At 48.4% G+C, this 16,963-nt stretch overlaps 2 protein-coding genes across 2 annotated transcripts; one reads left to right on the top strand and one right to left on the bottom strand.

Moving 5' to 3' along the window:
• Positions 1–447: 447 nt before the first annotated feature.
• LOC144130181 (uncharacterized) lies at positions 448–2,146 on the bottom strand. Its single transcript, XM_077664178.1, has one exon. It carries the CDS (start codon positions 1,956–1,958, stop codon positions 867–869), a length of 1,092 nt encoding a protein of 363 aa, XP_077520304.1. The 5' UTR covers positions 1,959–2,146; the 3' UTR covers positions 448–866.
• A 12,172-nt stretch (positions 2,147–14,318) lies between these two features.
• LOC144130180 (uncharacterized) lies at positions 14,319–16,385 on the top strand. The gene is made up of 3 exons (XM_077664177.1): positions 14,319–14,397; positions 15,516–15,687; positions 16,007–16,385. Exons 1-3 carry the CDS (start codon positions 14,376–14,378, stop codon positions 16,350–16,352), a joined length of 540 nt encoding a protein of 179 aa, XP_077520303.1. The 5' UTR covers positions 14,319–14,375; the 3' UTR covers positions 16,353–16,385.
• The last annotated feature ends 578 nt before the right edge of the window (positions 16,386–16,963 follow it).

Raw genomic sequence — 16,963 nt, 5'->3', positions numbered from 1 at the left:
GCTGCGGTTACAATGCACCCTCCCCGGGCTGCATTCCTGAAGGAAATTTGAAACGCAGCTGTGCCAAGGTGCTCGCCTGGCCGTGCACACCATAACATAAAGGAATAAAAGTCGTTTGCGCTGCACCCAACTCTTCTCCCTCGGACAATTCGCGTCGCAATCGTAAAGGTGTTTTTTTTTTATGCAGAAAAGCTGACTTACGGAGTTTTGTAAATTGTCTGGGACTCAGTGCGCTGACTCGCAAAAACAGAGTTTATCTCGTTCGCCGCAACGTATTAGTCAATATTAAATGCTGAGAATGATAAGGCTTATTAATGAAACATTTTACCCCCTCAGAATCAAATGGACGCAATCTGTAGGCCCTTGGACATTCGTAGTCGTTTGATCCTTGGCATCGCTTGTTTTTGTTAATTTGTGCAGGTAAAAAAAAAGAAACAATGCTGTGGTACAGGAGTTTGCACTGTAGCTGTAATATACAATGCAGCTGCATAATTCGTGCAGCTTTTTTTCATGTAAAGTAACCACTTTAACAAAGCATGGGATAATTTCGGCGCCTTCATACCTTCACCGAAAACATTAAGTGAACGCAAACTTGACTGTGAAAAATACTCTCATGAAAAGGCAAAAAAATAACATCTATCAACAGAGCCTATATTGGGAAAATGCGCGTGTCTCATCGACTGAGGAAGTTTTTCTTATATAGTGTGAAGAGTTAATGAGAAACGTAAGTGCATAAATTTCACTTACTTAGGAGTTGTAATAATGCAGTTTATTTATGTTGTAAATTATTAAAGCTACTGTCAAAAAATAGGAGACAAGCGAACTATGGTGAATTTGACATTTATACACAATATTTACAAATCTCTTCACGGCAAGCTGACGCCAGCACACGTTTTGCTTGCATGTCCATTGTCTTTTTTTTCTTCCAGTTGTCGCAGGTGAATTCGCAGCCTCGTTCGAGCGTAGGTCGAGTATAACAACTTCTGAATGATTTCGTTGCGAACCTGGCATGTTTCAACATTAAACGGAACCATTTGTCTTAGGTATGTTATCACAGCCTGCACTGGAGATTTCATAGTTAGAAGGCTTTCCGCCCATTCTGTGATGCCCTTAAAATGCTCCTCGCACGACTTCAGCACTTTCATCACTTCAGGACTGGGGTAATGCAGGTTGTCGCCATTTTCGAGGTACTCCTTCAGCCTTGTGAGATATGCATTTTCAGCGTCACTAGAACCGAGCAGAGTAGCTTTGCACTGCTCGCAATTATTTATGGCTTTCAGAATACCTTTAACGAGGAATCCGGCAATATGGAACAGAATGCTGCATTCAGTCGATGTTAGCGCTTCAATGAAAAGAACCTCCGAGTCATCGATTTCCTTTACCTCGGCTTCAGCGAGTTCACGTTTCCCGTTTGACAGAAGGTCAACCAGGTACTCAGAATCGTCAACACTGTAGCTGGTGGTAGACGGCGTGTGCAAAAATTGGCTTATGCACACAAGTTTCAGTGCGCATTTCATATCATAGGCGTCTGGGACAGGCTTCCTGAGACGAACCACAGAGAAAAGATTCTCAAGGCAATCTTGTAGCAGCCTGCTGGTGAGTAAGAAGCTGTAGCCCTCCGAGTTCAAAAGAATGTCTTGCAGGCGAAGCACGACCGTTGTGGAGATCAGGAGGCCCGCCTGCGATGGCTTCCACTGAGACGTGCTGCCCATGCTCATCCCTTGAAAGGTGTTTAGAGCCAGGTTTAGAGTTTCCAGAGCTCTATGATGCTTCGCCACATCGTGCAGACTTAGGGCAACAGATGGATGACGCGACGACATTAATGCGTACCATCTTGATACCAGCTCTAAAAACCAAGCTGTTGTTTCTGCCTCTATGTCCAGCACTTTTTCCTTGATGAGGTATCGGATTGCACTGGGAGCTTCTCTGAAAAATTGCACGGCAAGTCCGACTTTCATTTTCGTAAAATGTCCAGATGAGACATGGGCTTCAGAGAGCTTCGGTGCGAGCTTTAGCTCCCTTTCCTTGTCAAACTCCAGCACAGCATGCACATGATCCAGTTTCACTTCACGTGAGGGAAGATCGCACTGGCTGGCTGTTGCTTCACTTAATGTAAATGCATGAGATGTTATCAACTGACCTTTAATATTCTTCAAAACATGAGCAGTGTCTGCGTTGAAGAACAACTCCATATCATTGAGCGAAGGGTGTGGTATTGAGCAGGTTGTCTTCGAATTTCGGTGGCTAGAAAATCCCAGCTCACGCCACATCGCTCGATTTGAGGCGCCCATGTCGGACGTTACAACCCGAACTCTGAGGGAAATATCGGCGCAGAGTTGGACAACTTGCAGAACAATGTCCTTGAGCGTGCGGCCATCCACATGGCTTCCAGTGAAATGATAAGCTATCACCTGCTTCCATCGCTGGTTGAGACCTCCAACCATAAACACCAGAGCGTGATTAGCAGGCTCATCTGGCTTTTGTGGCAATGTCACTCCCCCATACACAATGTCTTCAGCGCGGTCAAGCTGAAACCCTCTGGCAATCTCCATCTCATCGATAAAGAGGACGCAGTCTTTTTCTACATCTTCCATGCCTTGTGCCTTCGCTTGGAGAAGTTCTACAACGTCTGTAAGAATTCCTGGTGAGAACTTGAGCCAGTGGAGGCGACGAGATAGAGTTCTTTCTGCCGGAAGTGGATAGCCGAGCTGTCTGAGAGTTCTGTAACCAGACTTCCCACAAGAAAACTTCAGTTGAAGCCCCTGTTTAATAGTCTGCGGCGACCAGATGCTTCCCTTGTTGCTTTTTCGGGAAAGTGCACGAACTTGATCTTTATTTAAAAATTTTATCCTTTTTTTAAAGTGCTCTACGGCGCTTTTTAGCATTCGCACCTTCTTTCTAAGAGAGTTAATAGTCAAGTTGGCTTTTTTATGCACTTGTTGAAGTTGTCTGTGGTTCTTTCTCACATCTTCCAGTTGTTTTCTCAGTTGAGCGCAACAACTACTGGATGAATGTGCATCGCAGCCTTCATTTTGCTCTGTTTGTCCATCGCTAGGCTGATAGACAACCTCTTCACTTAAGTTCGTTCCCCCAGGCTCATCGCAATCCGAAAAAACGCCAGGTCCTTGTTCCTGCACTGTTGAGTTTGATGTAGTTGGTAGAGTGGGTGTGCCTCTCTCCTTAGGAGCCTTTCTTTGGTGGTGGACCATAGCTGCACAAACAAAAGGAAATGCAAGAGCAGAAATGAGTGAAGTTCGTCAGAATTGCTCAGTGTCGGCAGTTATTTCATAGCTGCGCGAACCATAACCTAAAAGCGAAAATTTTAAGCTTGAAAAGTTCCAATTCCAATTCAATTCCAATTCCAATTTATTTCAACATCAATACCCACAGACACTGATGTCACGGACAGTGGGCAAAAAGCCACAAAAATAGGGCTTGGCAGCGCCCACTGACCGTCTTCTTGACAGCGACACAGCAGTGCAAATATACATTAGATATGAGCAAGACATGAAATCAATGAAAAGAACTTGTGCAAAAAAACTAGGCAGGTAACACTTTGCATACAAAAAATAATGATAGGAAAGTAACAATATCACCACACATCTGAACAAACAGTCAATAAATAAGTGCAAAAAACACAGAGACGAACGCGTTGTAACTTGAAAAAAAATATATATATATATATATATATATATATATATATATATATATATATATATATATATATATATATATATATATATGTGTGTGTGTGCGTAATCAGTTAAGTAATTTCGGCAGTTGAAATCGCAGCATCTGGTCACCATATTTTGTGCGGTTACACGGAACCTCCCAAGTCTCGTGATAGCGAGTGTCCCGAACATTTCTGTTTAGTGTTAGACTCGATATAATTTCAAGAGTTTTGTTTTTCTTTCTGATACCTGTTTGATAACGCTTTCTGAGAGTATGGTGATAAAGTTCAGGAAGCGGCACTAATTTTAACTCCCTGAATAGTGGTTCGGAATGAGCAAGGTATGGGACATTCATGATCGCTCGAACAGCCTTCTTTTGTATTATATGTAACTGATTAATGTTTGATAAAGTGGTTGTCCCCCAGACTAAATAACAGTAGTTTATTATTGACATAAAAAGAGAGTTATATATAAAGCGTTTTACACATGTAGGGAGGCAATGTCTCAATTTAGAAAGTACTCCGGATACTCTGGATATTTTCCTAATGATTGTATCTACTTGCAGATCCCAAGACGTGTGCTGTTCAAAGAGCACTCCCAAACATTTGGCAACAGGCACAATTTCAATGACAAAGTTTTAAAATTGCAATTGGTAATGCAATTGGTACTGCATTTAGAAGGCCAGATTTTAAGCGCTATTATTCTAACTCATGAGTCACAACAGTGATGCACATCATATTTGCCATCAATAATAAAATATAGTGCAACTTACGTCTGAACGAAAAAATGGTTGGAACAGCGTTTGACTTTAGCAGCTCCCTTCCATCCGCGCGGTGATTCTCGTAGCAGTTGTCTTCGAAATGGGCCTGCATAAGAAAATTAATTCAGGCGTCCAGTATGTAGTACAAACAGAAAGAAATGCCCCTTTTGAAAGATACACAAGTTCTGGCACTGCTCCAGCAATGTTAAGGAGTCGCGCACACTCGGCAGCTGCATTTATCAAATCCTAAAAGTCAGACTAATAATGGCTGCGCACAAGGGAAATAGCCGGCACTGCACAATAACTGCGCCAACGTTAGAAATGCCAGATAGAAGCAACAAGTTCTTAGCGAAGCTACTATATACGAAAGCTCACATTCACGGGAGTTTTACCAAAAGTAACTAATTCCTGGCTTCGTCAAACAGCCTTGGAATAAATAAAAACTCTACAAAACTATTGTCAAAGTTTCTGACGCTTCTGACGCATGTCTCTTGATGCGTTTGCTTTTAGGGCCATTTGAAAAATTAATCAAGAACCTGTCGGCTCTAAGCTAACCGACTACAAGCAAGCAGTCTGTTATTGCATAAATGCCGAGTGCTTCTGCAACGCTTCACTGTATATAACTAATATTACCGTTAGTTGTGTTTATTAGCCTGTGCACAGAAATACAAAATCCATGTCCACACCTGCGAGTTATGAAAATGATTTTCCGCCACTCATCTGCTGTATAATTCCTCCTTATATATGTTTCATAAAAGATGTAGTCACGTAGCGTGCGTAGTTACAGCCTTTCCAGGAACACTAACACAACTTCCAGCGCACATATTAAATGTAAACCTGCAGCGACAGACATAACTACAAAAAATCGCAACCGTCCAAATAATCACTGTACTTACATTGCATATGCGCGAAGAGTTTGCAGGCTGCCATTTGTCCCGCTTTATCTTCACCGTCCAGAGGAGCCTTCTTTTAGGGTCTCTTGGGAATGAAAACATTCTCCAGCTATTTCTGGAGTGGTTTGAGCACAGTGGCACGCAACAGCCAGGCATCTTGCGAGTTTTGAAACCGAAGAAAACTGCGACCGGGCGGACGCGCGACCACGCACGTGCAACCGGCCCGTGGGGAAGCGAGGAGTGGGCTCAAATATGGCTACCCTCTTCCGCGGCGGCGGCACTGACCCTGTCAAAGGATGGCTCCACCCTGCACGGAGCGGCGGAGAGGGCGCGCGCATCGAGGCACCCTACGTTCAAGGTAGCAACAGCGCCACCTCGAGATTTTGGAGGAAAGCGTGGAGGAGTTCCTCCTTTCGAGGGCCGGCAGGAGTGGAGGAGGGTTTAAGAAGCACGAAACCGGCTTCGAGGAGCAACTCGAGTGAAATTTCAAGTGGAGGTCTGTTTAAGAATACGGGGGTGAGGCTGCTTCGCGGCGAACACTCTCGAAGGCGAGACGTGTGTACGCAGCCGCCGTCACTGATGATATCGGCCCTGTGAATACCCCTTTAACGCGCACTCACATCGCACGGTACACGCTACCTCTAGGATTGCGCCTCCATCGAAATTCGATCGTCGCGGCCGGGATCGAATCCGCGTCTTTTTGGTTAGCAGCCGAGCGCCGTAACCAATTAGCCACCAAGAAGGCTATTGGTTATTTCCGTGAGGCCCCTTAGTTGTTTACACGTGTAGTCTACTTCAACCGCTGCAAAGCTTGCGGGCCATCGGGAAGCGATCCGCCACATCTGCGGAGAACCGCCTCAGGAGTGGTGCATTTTCGCTGACTGTAAACCTGCGCTACAAATTTTGGGATGCTTCCTACGCCAAGCCGCCTACCAAGCTCTGGCTCTTGATGTCATTAGTCTCCTGTCATTTGCTCAGGAAAAAGGTCACCGTATAGTGTTTTAGTGGATCCCTGGACACTGCGGATTCGATGGAAATGAGACCGCCGACACTGAAGCAAGGAACGCCTTCAGCAGTGGCCTGCGTACAGCTGTGCCGTTCTCTAGACCGGACACCACTTGCCTCCTTTCGGAATCAATGAGGAGTGCTACGATTAGGTACTGGGCCCTACCAGACACTCGACACATACGCCTTAAACGGCTAGAACCGGCGATGGCGTTTTCTGTTCCTCGCGGAATTTCACGTCCTATCGCATGCGTAATGCATAGATTACGTTTAAACATCGCCTTCACGCGCAAAAATACTTGCACTTAATAGGACAAGCGGACTCCCCGGACTGTACCACATGTGGCGTGCAAGAGACTATAGAACATGTTTTAGTGGTGTGTCCGCAGCATATACACGTGAAAGACTTGTGCTTGCATCTGTTTTGAGGTCTATGGACACAAGGCCCCTCTCGGAGGATTTGATCCTCGGCGCTTGGCCAGATAGTTTGAAAACTGTACAGGCAACGCGAGCGCTCTCACGCTTTTTAAGCGACGCGGACCTTGCCTCGCGTTTGTGATGTCAGAAAGTGTGCATTTTTTAATGTATTTTTTCATCTGCCTCCCCTCATCGTCATCACCCCCATCGTGACCCTCTTTTTTCCTCATCTTCCCGTTCTCCAGTGCAGAGTAGCAGGCCAGATATTTTTCAGGCCAACCTCTCTGCCTTTCAAGTCAATAAACCCTCTCTCTCTCTAGACGTGTAGATCACCGTAAGCCACATCCACATCAGTTTTTAGAATTTCGAAAACGCAGTTACCCCCGGGGCTGTGGCCAACAACTTTTGGCCGCATTTCGCCAGAATACATGCGCTTTCGAGAAACGTGCAGGCAAAGCAACCTGTCCAGTGTACGTAGCTCGTCGAAATAGACAAGGTATGTACAGCCACAGCGGCGAGGGTAAAGTCGTTTCGAAATTCTAAAAACTGATGTGAATATTACTTACGGTGGGTTACACGCCTCTTAATAGTTATGGAGCCTAACAATAATAGTTACAAAGTTAACTGTTGAATTTTAGTTAAGCAACATGCTGGTTAGCACATCTTAGCTGTGTTCTGATGTATTAGATCACTGATAATTCTATGCCGCACAAAGCACTCTGCTAACTGAAAAAGCCCATTTTTAAAAATTGCCGAGCCTTACGTGAAACACCCTGCGCACTTTTGGTAATTACCCTTGAGTGTACAGGTTTTTTCGTGCCATTCGACTTAGTGCGGAAGACCTTGCCATACAAATTAAGTGCCGACATGACGGCGTATATCCTAGAGATTGCTGATCGCGAGTTCTGTGTACGTGCGAAGAAATACCTACAACTATTTAAATAAATGAGCAAGAGATGTACTCACGTATCCAGCAGAAAATTATCAACTGCAGAACGGAAAAGCTTGGCCGGAAGGCCTGCGTGCTCCGTCGGACAACTGATGTGGTGGTCGTTTATATGTTCGCACTCACACACGCACACAACGGTCGTTTGGGGGTGGGGGGAAGGGGATAGCAGAGCGCTATAACTGGCTCATTGAGAGGCACCTCAGCGGCACTGTGCAGGGGGAGGGGTGTGTATAGGGATAGTAGAGGGGAAGCAGGTCAGGGATGAGGAGGAGGCAAGGTCAAGGGGAGGGCACTGAACCCAGTTCACTTCCAGATGGTTTCACTGGAGGGGGTGTAGTTTAGCACGAAGGTTCGCTTTCTCGGCGAAGGTCAGCTCTGCACGGAGGGCGCGGCACACAGAAGATGTCGGGCCGGACGGGAAGAGAAAGTGTTCCAAAGTTTCTGAGGCGAGCCCCAGTTTTTGGTAGGAACACTTTAGGGTGGAGCGGGCACTGGTGAGTCCCGCACACTCACAGAAGAGATGGCATAGGGTTTCACAGCCCCCACACATACTGCATTGGTCACTGGTGAAGCCACGGAGACGATGGAGGCGTTCGGCTGTCCATATACATCCTATACGGAGGTGAAGGAGGAGGATGTAATCCGCGCATACAAATTCCCGCCCGGGAATGCGTCGGGGGGGGGGGGGGGAGCGTCGGTAGCCACTCTGGCGTCGGGATGATGAAGAGCCACATGTTTTTTTTTAATTATGAGTGTAGCACAGTCATATGGGCTGACTGCACTTGTTAAAGGAACTGTTGGGTCATGGGCCTGTTTGGCTAGTTGATCTGCAGTTTCATTTGCCGGTATGCCTACTTGGGCAGGAATCCACTGGAGGGTTATGTGGCAGCCGCTTTCGGAGAGAGCAGCCTGCTTGTGGTACAGGAGGCGGAGAGTGGTCCGCCCTCGTCGACGTGTTTTACTGCGAGGAGCGCTGATTTGGAGTCGCTTAAGATGGCGGCCCATCTGATGTCTGGCAGCTCCGAAAGGAGGTCTGCGGCAAGGTGAATGGCGGCTAGCTCTGCTACTGTGGACGATGCCGGGGTGGGGAGTCTGCACTGCTTATGGCGCGACAGGGCAGGGGCAATGCAGGCGGCGGCAGCGGATCGACCATTCTTCATAACCGAGCCGTCCGTGAATACAAGGAGGCAGCCCTGTAGGTCGTCGTCGATCTTTTCAGCGACGAGTTGCTGAAGTTCACCGTGAGGCGTCTGGCGTTTCCATGTAATGCCTGGTAGGGTGGTGCAGACTCGCGGGGGCCTGCGGCATGTGGGGCTTGAGGGTGAGGGCCGAGTGGCGGGGGAGCACCAAAGATTTCTTTGAAGAGGTTGACATTGCGGCCGAACCAGATCTCGGGTCTGTCTTGCATGTAAGTCAGGAGTTCTTTGCACTCGGGGGCACTGTGCATGCGTAATGCATGCCGTAGGGCTGTTTGTTGCGCACGGAGAGACGAAGGCGAAGTGTTTGTCTCTGCGTAGGTGGGCCCTATTTGCGAGCTACGTGGGAGGCCATAGACGCTTCGGACAAAGGTGCGGTGGTCAATGTCCAGCCGTCGCCATTTGGCTCTCGAGAGCCTAACAATGGGCAGGCGGGTCCATGGGAGCCTCCGCAGGATTTCTTTTCTTTTTCTTTATTTTTTGTGCTTTTTGCTTATATCTTTTGTGTTTTTATTTTTTTTTCTTGCAATGTTCTTATTTTATTATTTTTTATTCATTTTATTATTATTCCCGCGGCATTGTGGTTTTTTCCGGGGAGCCTTTCTGGCCATTTGAGGTAGGCGATTTATTGTCGTCTGCTCCTCTGAGAACCACATGCCGCGGTTTTATCTGTGTGTGTGTGTGTGTGTATGTTTGTTTTTGTTTTTCTTTTATTTCTTTTCTGTTTTCTATTTTTTTGTGTGTGTGTTTGATTTAGAATTTGTGTTCTTGTTTCCCAGTTTTGCTCTTTCTCCAGTTTATTTTAAATTTCTTTTCGGGCAGGAATTTTTCTGTTCTCCTCTTTTCTCCTTTTGTGTCTTTCTCATTTATCTTTTGCAGATCTCTTCTACTGTTCATCTCCTGCCCGTCTCTTCACTATCTTGTATTTCAACTCTTCATTCTCATCTTTTTCTTTCCTTTTGTGTCTATTTGTCCTTTCTTTTTTCTTTTGGGCACCCTCATTCTGAATTAAAATCAATTTTCATCAATAAATTAGCTCGCGCGGGGATTTTTCATCCATCTGTGCTCGTTGCGCCCTTAGGACATCGTTCCAGTTACCGTGCCCACCACGTTATTTCTCAAATTGGCTTTTTCCACCAAATTAAACTTTTGGCCCATTGGGCCCTGTTCATTTTTTCTAATTGGTTTAAGCCTGGTGATGCTTCTGCAGGTACAGGCTACTTCTCATTCCCACTTTATTTTTGACATTGCTTTCCTCCATTTAACCGGGAATGAGACTTCGATTGGGGCAGGGCGTATAGAACCTTAGCTGACGCATGTGCCTCGTAGATGCGGGTGCATAGCGTGGGGGAGCAGCCTGCGCCTTTAGCCAAGAGGGGTCGGCAGACGTTTGAGATACGTAACATCTCTTTCCGTAGCTTGAGTACGGCTGTGCTCCAGCTGAGTCTGGCGTCGGTGTGGAGCCCCAGATACTTCACAGATGTGCGCCAGGGTAGAGGGGTGTCACCGATATGGAGCTTGGGGGTGCGGCAGCGGGCAGTGCTCGGGCGCTTGTGCACGAGGAGTGCTTCTGACTTGGCAGGTGATAGCTCCAGGCCAATGCCTTTGAGGTGCTCAGTCACTGCATCCAGGGCTGATTGGAGGGCTCTGCGGGCGCTAGCTGCTCTTGCAGTGGGTGCGGTCACAAAAATGGCAATGTCATCGGCGTACACTGCGACACGAACACTGTGGTGCACAGGTTTGGGGAGGCAGGAGGGGAGTCGTGCCAGGGTCAGGTTAAAGAGGAAGCGACTTAGCACACTCCCCTGGGGGACAGCTCACTGCACATCACGAGGGGCACTTAGTACACCGCGCACTTTAACACGGAAAGAGCGGCCGCTGAGAAAGCCCTTGAGGTAGCTCAGCATGTTCTCATACACCCCGAGGGCACAAAGGGCATCTATGATGGCGGGGTGTGGGACGAGGTCGAAGGCGCTCCTTATGTCGAGCAGAACCAGATACCCCACATGACCGCTGGCATGTCCGCTCTCTAACGTGACGACGACATCAGCAATGCAGTCTGCTGTGGCGCGGTGCCGTCGAAAACCGCTCTGTTGCGGCGCTAGGGTTTGAGTGGAGTCGGCCAACCAGTGTAGTCGACGAAGGGCCATGGCCTCCATAGTCTTACCAGCCGCGGAGGTTAGTGAAATTGGCCTGTAGGAGCACAAGTTGTTAGCTCGCTTGCCGCGTTTGAGAACAGGGACTACTATGGCGCAGCTCCACTCCTGTGGGAAGTTTCCGCTGTGCCAGACGTTGTTAAACGCGTCTAGTAATAGACTACGCTGATGGTGGTCGAGGCTGTAGCTCGTTTGGTGTGAAACTGTCGCAACATAGAGCCCTCGTATGGGGGTAGGGATGGTGTTAAGTGGGGGAGAGCCAGTGTAGTTGCGAGTCCGTTTGCCGAGGAGGCAAATTGGTCTGCTAGGAGGTTGGCCAGAGCTAATGTTGTTATGCCGCGGGTGACGGCAATGGCCATGACCGGACGATAAGTTATATTAGGGCGGAGCATTGCATCGACGATGCGCCAGACGCGTGGTTGGCGTCGCGAGTTGTAGGGTTCGGCGCGCTGTCGCATCTTTTTGTACATGTGTTGCGAATATTCCGCGAGAGGGCAGTGACCTAGGCTGCGCGTCCGGTTTTCTTTTATTTTGTTTTGCTTTGATGCACGCCGTTAGAACGGGACTCATGCCCTTTTGGTCAGTCTCCCCATTCGTCCTTGCGGTTTCCTTCGCCGCTCCGGACGGCGGGGCTATCTGCCGGCCTCGACCTTGGACCCCTGTCCCCTTGGCGGAATGCGAGACCACCTAGGGAGCAACTCGTATGTAAGGGAAAACGCTGACATCAGTTCTGAGCTTTCCTATTCGTCAAAACTGATGAGCCGCAGTTAGCAGTTTATGTTTACGTGTGGAAAGGGGGCGGGCATCTTCGGGGTGTACCCGCGAAGGGAGCCGCGCCCGTGTGTTTTTTGTCTCTAGCTACTCCTAGCTGGCAGGCGCTCGGTCTGGCCGAGTGCGGAGGGAGTGACCGTTGAGAGCTGGTGCGAGGTGCGCCATTTTGACTGTTGGGACGCGGTGTCCCTCGCCTCTGTGCAGGCGGTCGGCTAGGCCGGCCGCGGATAGTTGTGGCCGTATACTGACTTTTGTTTGTACCCATCTGTAAATAGCCTGCATAAAAGTTCGTTTCTCTATAAATCGCTTCGCCTGCAAGTCGTATCATCGAGGAGCCTTCAAGCGGTGCATCCAGTTTCTGGAAATCACCGGACCAACACCACCGGCAAACCTTTACTGGCGCAGTCGACATTACTGGTGCTCTGCAGCGGCCCCGAGGAACGGACGAAGACATCCACGGAGAGAACGACGAAGTTCGGCATCCAAGGCGAGATACCGAAAGGACGACAGGCTACGGGGGTACAAAGGTGCGAACCGCATCGGGCGTGAAACGCCGAAGACAAGGCCTTCAACAGACACAGAGTGGTATCCCTGAGCAACGGCGGCATTTGGAAGATTACAAACGGACACGGCTTTCTGCGGAGCAACGAGGAGGCAGCAAGAGGCCTCCGAGGAAGAGAGTGCTGCAGCCGTGGGATAGGACGAGGCGGCATCTGACTGAGAGGTTCGGAGAGGTCGCAGGAGCCATGGGCAGCGACGCGACGGCAGAGTGAGTCCCCCTTCCCATTTGCTTGCCTCCGTAGCGCTTGAGCCGCAGGATTAGGGAGCAACGGGTGTGATGGCCGCATTCAGGTGTTCGAGTGGGCAATACGCCAGGCGCGCCTTATGGTCCAGGCTGGACGATGTCAGCCTGGAATCCCTCGAGCGCGAACTAGCGATAGCCAAACAAGAGTACAAGGAGATGAAAGAATCCCTCCAGAAAGAGCGAAGTGCGCAGCAGGAGGTGGTACCGCTAGAGCGAGCTCAGAGCCGATCACCCCCTCCGGGTAGAGGAGACGGCAACGAATCGCTGAGCAGTGTAAAGGGCGGTTCACATGCAAGCGAATTGGCGAACAGAGCGAACAGCGGCGCGGCGCTGCGAAGCGGTTCGCGAGCTTTCGTTTCACATGCATCGCCGCTACGCGCTTCCCACCGCTGCGAAAACCAATGTTGCGGGCAAAAGATATGCGCCTGCAACCGGTTTCGGTGGCCTGCAAACACAAAAAAAGCGTAGTATAGAAGCATCGTTTTGTCATTTCTTTTCATAGTTTATTTAAATAAATATAATTATTGCGTTTTAAGCATTAAACAGCGCTTTATACAATTTCTTTCCTAAACAAAAGTTCGTACGTGCGGCGTACAAACTCGCGTGGCAACGCCGGGCCAGTCTAGCCACCCTTGCCGGGCGGTCATTGGTTGAGATGCGGTGCTGCCGCGTCGCCGCCGCAAAAATTTCCAACTTGCCCGAACCTCGCCGCTCCAGCCGCTGGGGCTTTCTCCGCCGCTTGAGAGAGGGTGTACTCGCCGCCGCGGCGGAGTTCGCGAGCGGTTCGCTTGCATGTGAAACGGCCGCTCGCGAACTCCGCCGCGGCGGCGAGTACACCCTCTCTCAAGCGGCGGAGAAAGCCCCAGCGGCTGGAGCGGCGAGGTTCGGGCAAGTTGTAAATTTTCGCGGCGGCGACGCGGCAGCACCGCATCTCAACCAATGACGGCCCGGCGTTGCCACGCGAGTTTGTACGCCGCACGTACGAACTTTTGTTTAAAAAATAAATTGTATAAAGTGCTGTTTAATGCTTAAAACGCAAGAATTATATTTATTTAAAGAAACTGTGAAAAGAATTGACAAAATAATGCTTTTATATTACGCTTTTTTTGTGTTTGCAGGCCAACAAAACTGGTTGCAGGCCACCAAAACCGGTTGCAGGCGCATATCTTTTGCCAGCAACGTTGGTTTTCGCAGCGGTGGGAAACGCGCAGCGGCGATGCATGTGAAACGAAAGCTCGCGAACCGCTTCGCAGCGCCGCGCCGCTGTTCGCTCTGTTCACCAATTCGCTTGCATGTGAACCGCCCTTAAGGGCCGTTTCACATGCATGCGATTTTCGCCTGCGACACTGCGAATCCCGTCGGTCTGCGACTGGGGAGGGCCGTCGGTCTAGTCGCAGACGGCTTGCGATCGAGTTCCGTCCGGTTGGAATTTTTTCGCAGCGTCGGTGTGGTCGGGCTGCGATTAACCAATGGGAAGCATCGTGACGTCACGTCAAGTGTGGTCACGTGTTGGCAGAAGAGGAGGGAGCGGCAAGCACAAAGTGTGTTTTGGTTGCATCGCGCGCACGTGGGCGCACATCGAATCATCGAAAATGTCCGCTCATCGCTCTTTTAAAGCCATGCACGCGCGCGTCTTTCAATGAGCATCTGATTGATGAAGTGGCGAGGCGGCCACTCCTGTAGAACGTAAGATCCAATGATTATAGGAAGAATATCAACAAAACTGTGCTTTGGGAAGAAATCAGGGATGCCATGCGATCAATCGACCCCACAGGTGCGTACTAGTTCTTTTCGACCATTGTTATGTTAGTTACTTACTCTACTGTACTTACTTACTCTACGTGAAGTTGTTAATTATAACATCAAAGTGCTGATCACGAGTGATTGTGCCGCCCCTCGTTTGACAATAAACGACCTCGGATGGTCGACGCGAGCAGCACGTTCAGTGCACGCTGCATAGGTACGCAGTTGCTTATGCGGATTCTCGGCATTTTAAACAGTGGTACTGCGCATTGCTTTGTTTAACGAGAACATAAAAATGCCAGTAAATCATAGTATACTGAGCGCTGCTCAGAAAAAAGGTATCGACGACGTCTTTTCCGCTGATATTTTTTTCAGGCCTTTGTTTACACACTGCGGTGGTCAACCACGTGCAAAATATGTGGGCTGTCATTTCAGTTAAATTTCTATTCCTTAAACAAGAAAATTGAAACACTAAACCTAATGATGACCGGCCTTGTTCACGAATCTGGACCACACGCCTGTACCCGGTTTAGTACGTTATATTTTGCCGCTCAGCGCGAGACAAATGCCTCCAAGTTGGTGTTGCAGTTTCCGATGGCGGCGAAATGGAAAAATAGTCGCGTGCTGTGAAATGTCGGCACGCTATAAAGGCACTCGAGTGACCAGAATTATTTTGGACCTGAAATCATTGCGGCAGCGCCGTTTCATTTCCGACCATTTATGTGCTCAAACAAAATCGTCCTAGTTTTGTCTCGCATGTGCTGTCATTGTTTGTGGTATGCATTTTCACTCACTTACGGGAAGGCACATACGGGGGAATATGACTGAATATTCATTCAAAATACGAAGGATTCCAGTAGTCACCAAAACTAAGAAGCGGGTATGGGAATGTTTCTTAGCTATACTTAGTTCATGTCTGTGTTTTTCAGCGCTGGTTGATAATATACGACGGATCACCACCAGCTCGCCCAGTCCTTAGTCCTTCTTTAGTTCATGTTCCTTGCTTTTAATGGAGTGCAGTTCTGCCCGTTTTGTTTTACACAACCAACTAGGGAACACACTAAACAATTTCTGGCATGTGTTGAAAAGCGTTTATTCTTCATTTCAGATAATTGGCTTCATTTGTAACTAATTTTCATGTACTTTCAGCCACAGTAGAATCCGTACAAAGCAGATGGCGGAATTTAAAAGATACATACCGCCGAAAACTTAAGGATATAGAAATGGAGAGAAGAAGTGGCGCCGGAGTCCTACCGAAGAGTAGGTGCTGGGTGCACCTAGAAAGAATGCGGTTCTTAAAGGACCAAATGGAAGCTCGCCAGTAAGTATTACTCCAGTGCAACTTTCCCACCCGCGTTCCATTTTACGTGTTTGTGAGAGTTTTAAGAAGAAACATTTAGGTACTGTTTTCGCAGCAAAAATGGATGTTGCAGGTACTGCTTCTCAGGGTATATTCTTCATCCACTACACTAACTGTTCATTGTGATGCCTCAGTTTAGTTTGTAGTTTCACTGCAGCTTTGATTTCGTGAATGCCAGGTTTGCAGACATGGTTATCAGTAGAGCCACAGTTGTATTTGCAGTGCTGCTGTCAAAGCCTATCACTACATTCTCTCAGTGGTTAATGTGACCATACTGCAGTGGACACAGCAGCATGGAGGTGGTGAATGAAGACATAGACGCCCACGCACGGCCAGGATCACCAGCTGCGGCCGATGACTTCACACCAGACGCTTCTTTTGAGGACATCTTTTTGAGTCCTGACTTGCCGCAGCCCACCAACTCTCAGCCTATGGCTCTTAATGAAGAGCAAGGCTCGGCGAGCCAATTTGTGTGTGTTACTGCACAGAATGGCCCGCCTCAGCCCAAAAAGCGAAAGAGAGTCCAGGAAGAGCCGGATGCTGTAAATGCACGGCTCATTCTGTGCGAAGTGCACTACTGGCACACAAGCCAGCAGATGCCGACGAGCATTTTTTGCTCTCCTTGAAACCCTACATGGAAACTGTGCCAAGGAACATGCGCCGTCACCTACAGATCGAAATGCTGAATATTTTCGGCCACTACAGCGAGGGAGAGTATCCTCCACACCTTGTGGTAGCGTCACCATCACAATAAAGAGAAGTGAAAACAGATTCGGTATGTCTGGCACCACGTTTATTTAACTCTGCTGCAGTTGTGAAAAGAAAAGACTGAGCAAAGAAGCCATGACAAATTATAACCTTGTAGGGCTCGTAGAACAATGGTACACAATGCCCTGTGTTCAGGGGGAACAGTTGAAACAGGCTTTATTTTTTTCTTACATACTACGCCTGTGTTGCCACCTATTTCAAGACAATGCCATCTGCACTGGAAAAGAGATAAAAACACAGTAGCGCTTGCTGTTTTCGGTACAAAAGAAGAATAAATAACACCTGTTGACCACATGTGGCATGCTGATGACAAAGGTGAGCAAAACTGAGTTGCCAGGACAGTGCAATCACAAATATATCGTTTCAATCGTTTAAAAAGAGAAAAAACTGCCCACTGCGTTTACGTAGCCTAGCCGTGGTTTCTGAATACCCTATCAAGGGACCAACTGAGGTGTTGCTCAGGCATAAC

The sequence above is a fragment of the Amblyomma americanum genome, chromosome 4, assembly GCF_052857255.1.
Source record: "Amblyomma americanum isolate KBUSLIRL-KWMA chromosome 4, ASM5285725v1, whole genome shotgun sequence".
Taxonomy (NCBI): domain Eukaryota; kingdom Metazoa; phylum Arthropoda; class Arachnida; order Ixodida; family Ixodidae; genus Amblyomma; species Amblyomma americanum.
This window is presented reverse-complemented; position numbering and strand designations above follow the sequence as displayed.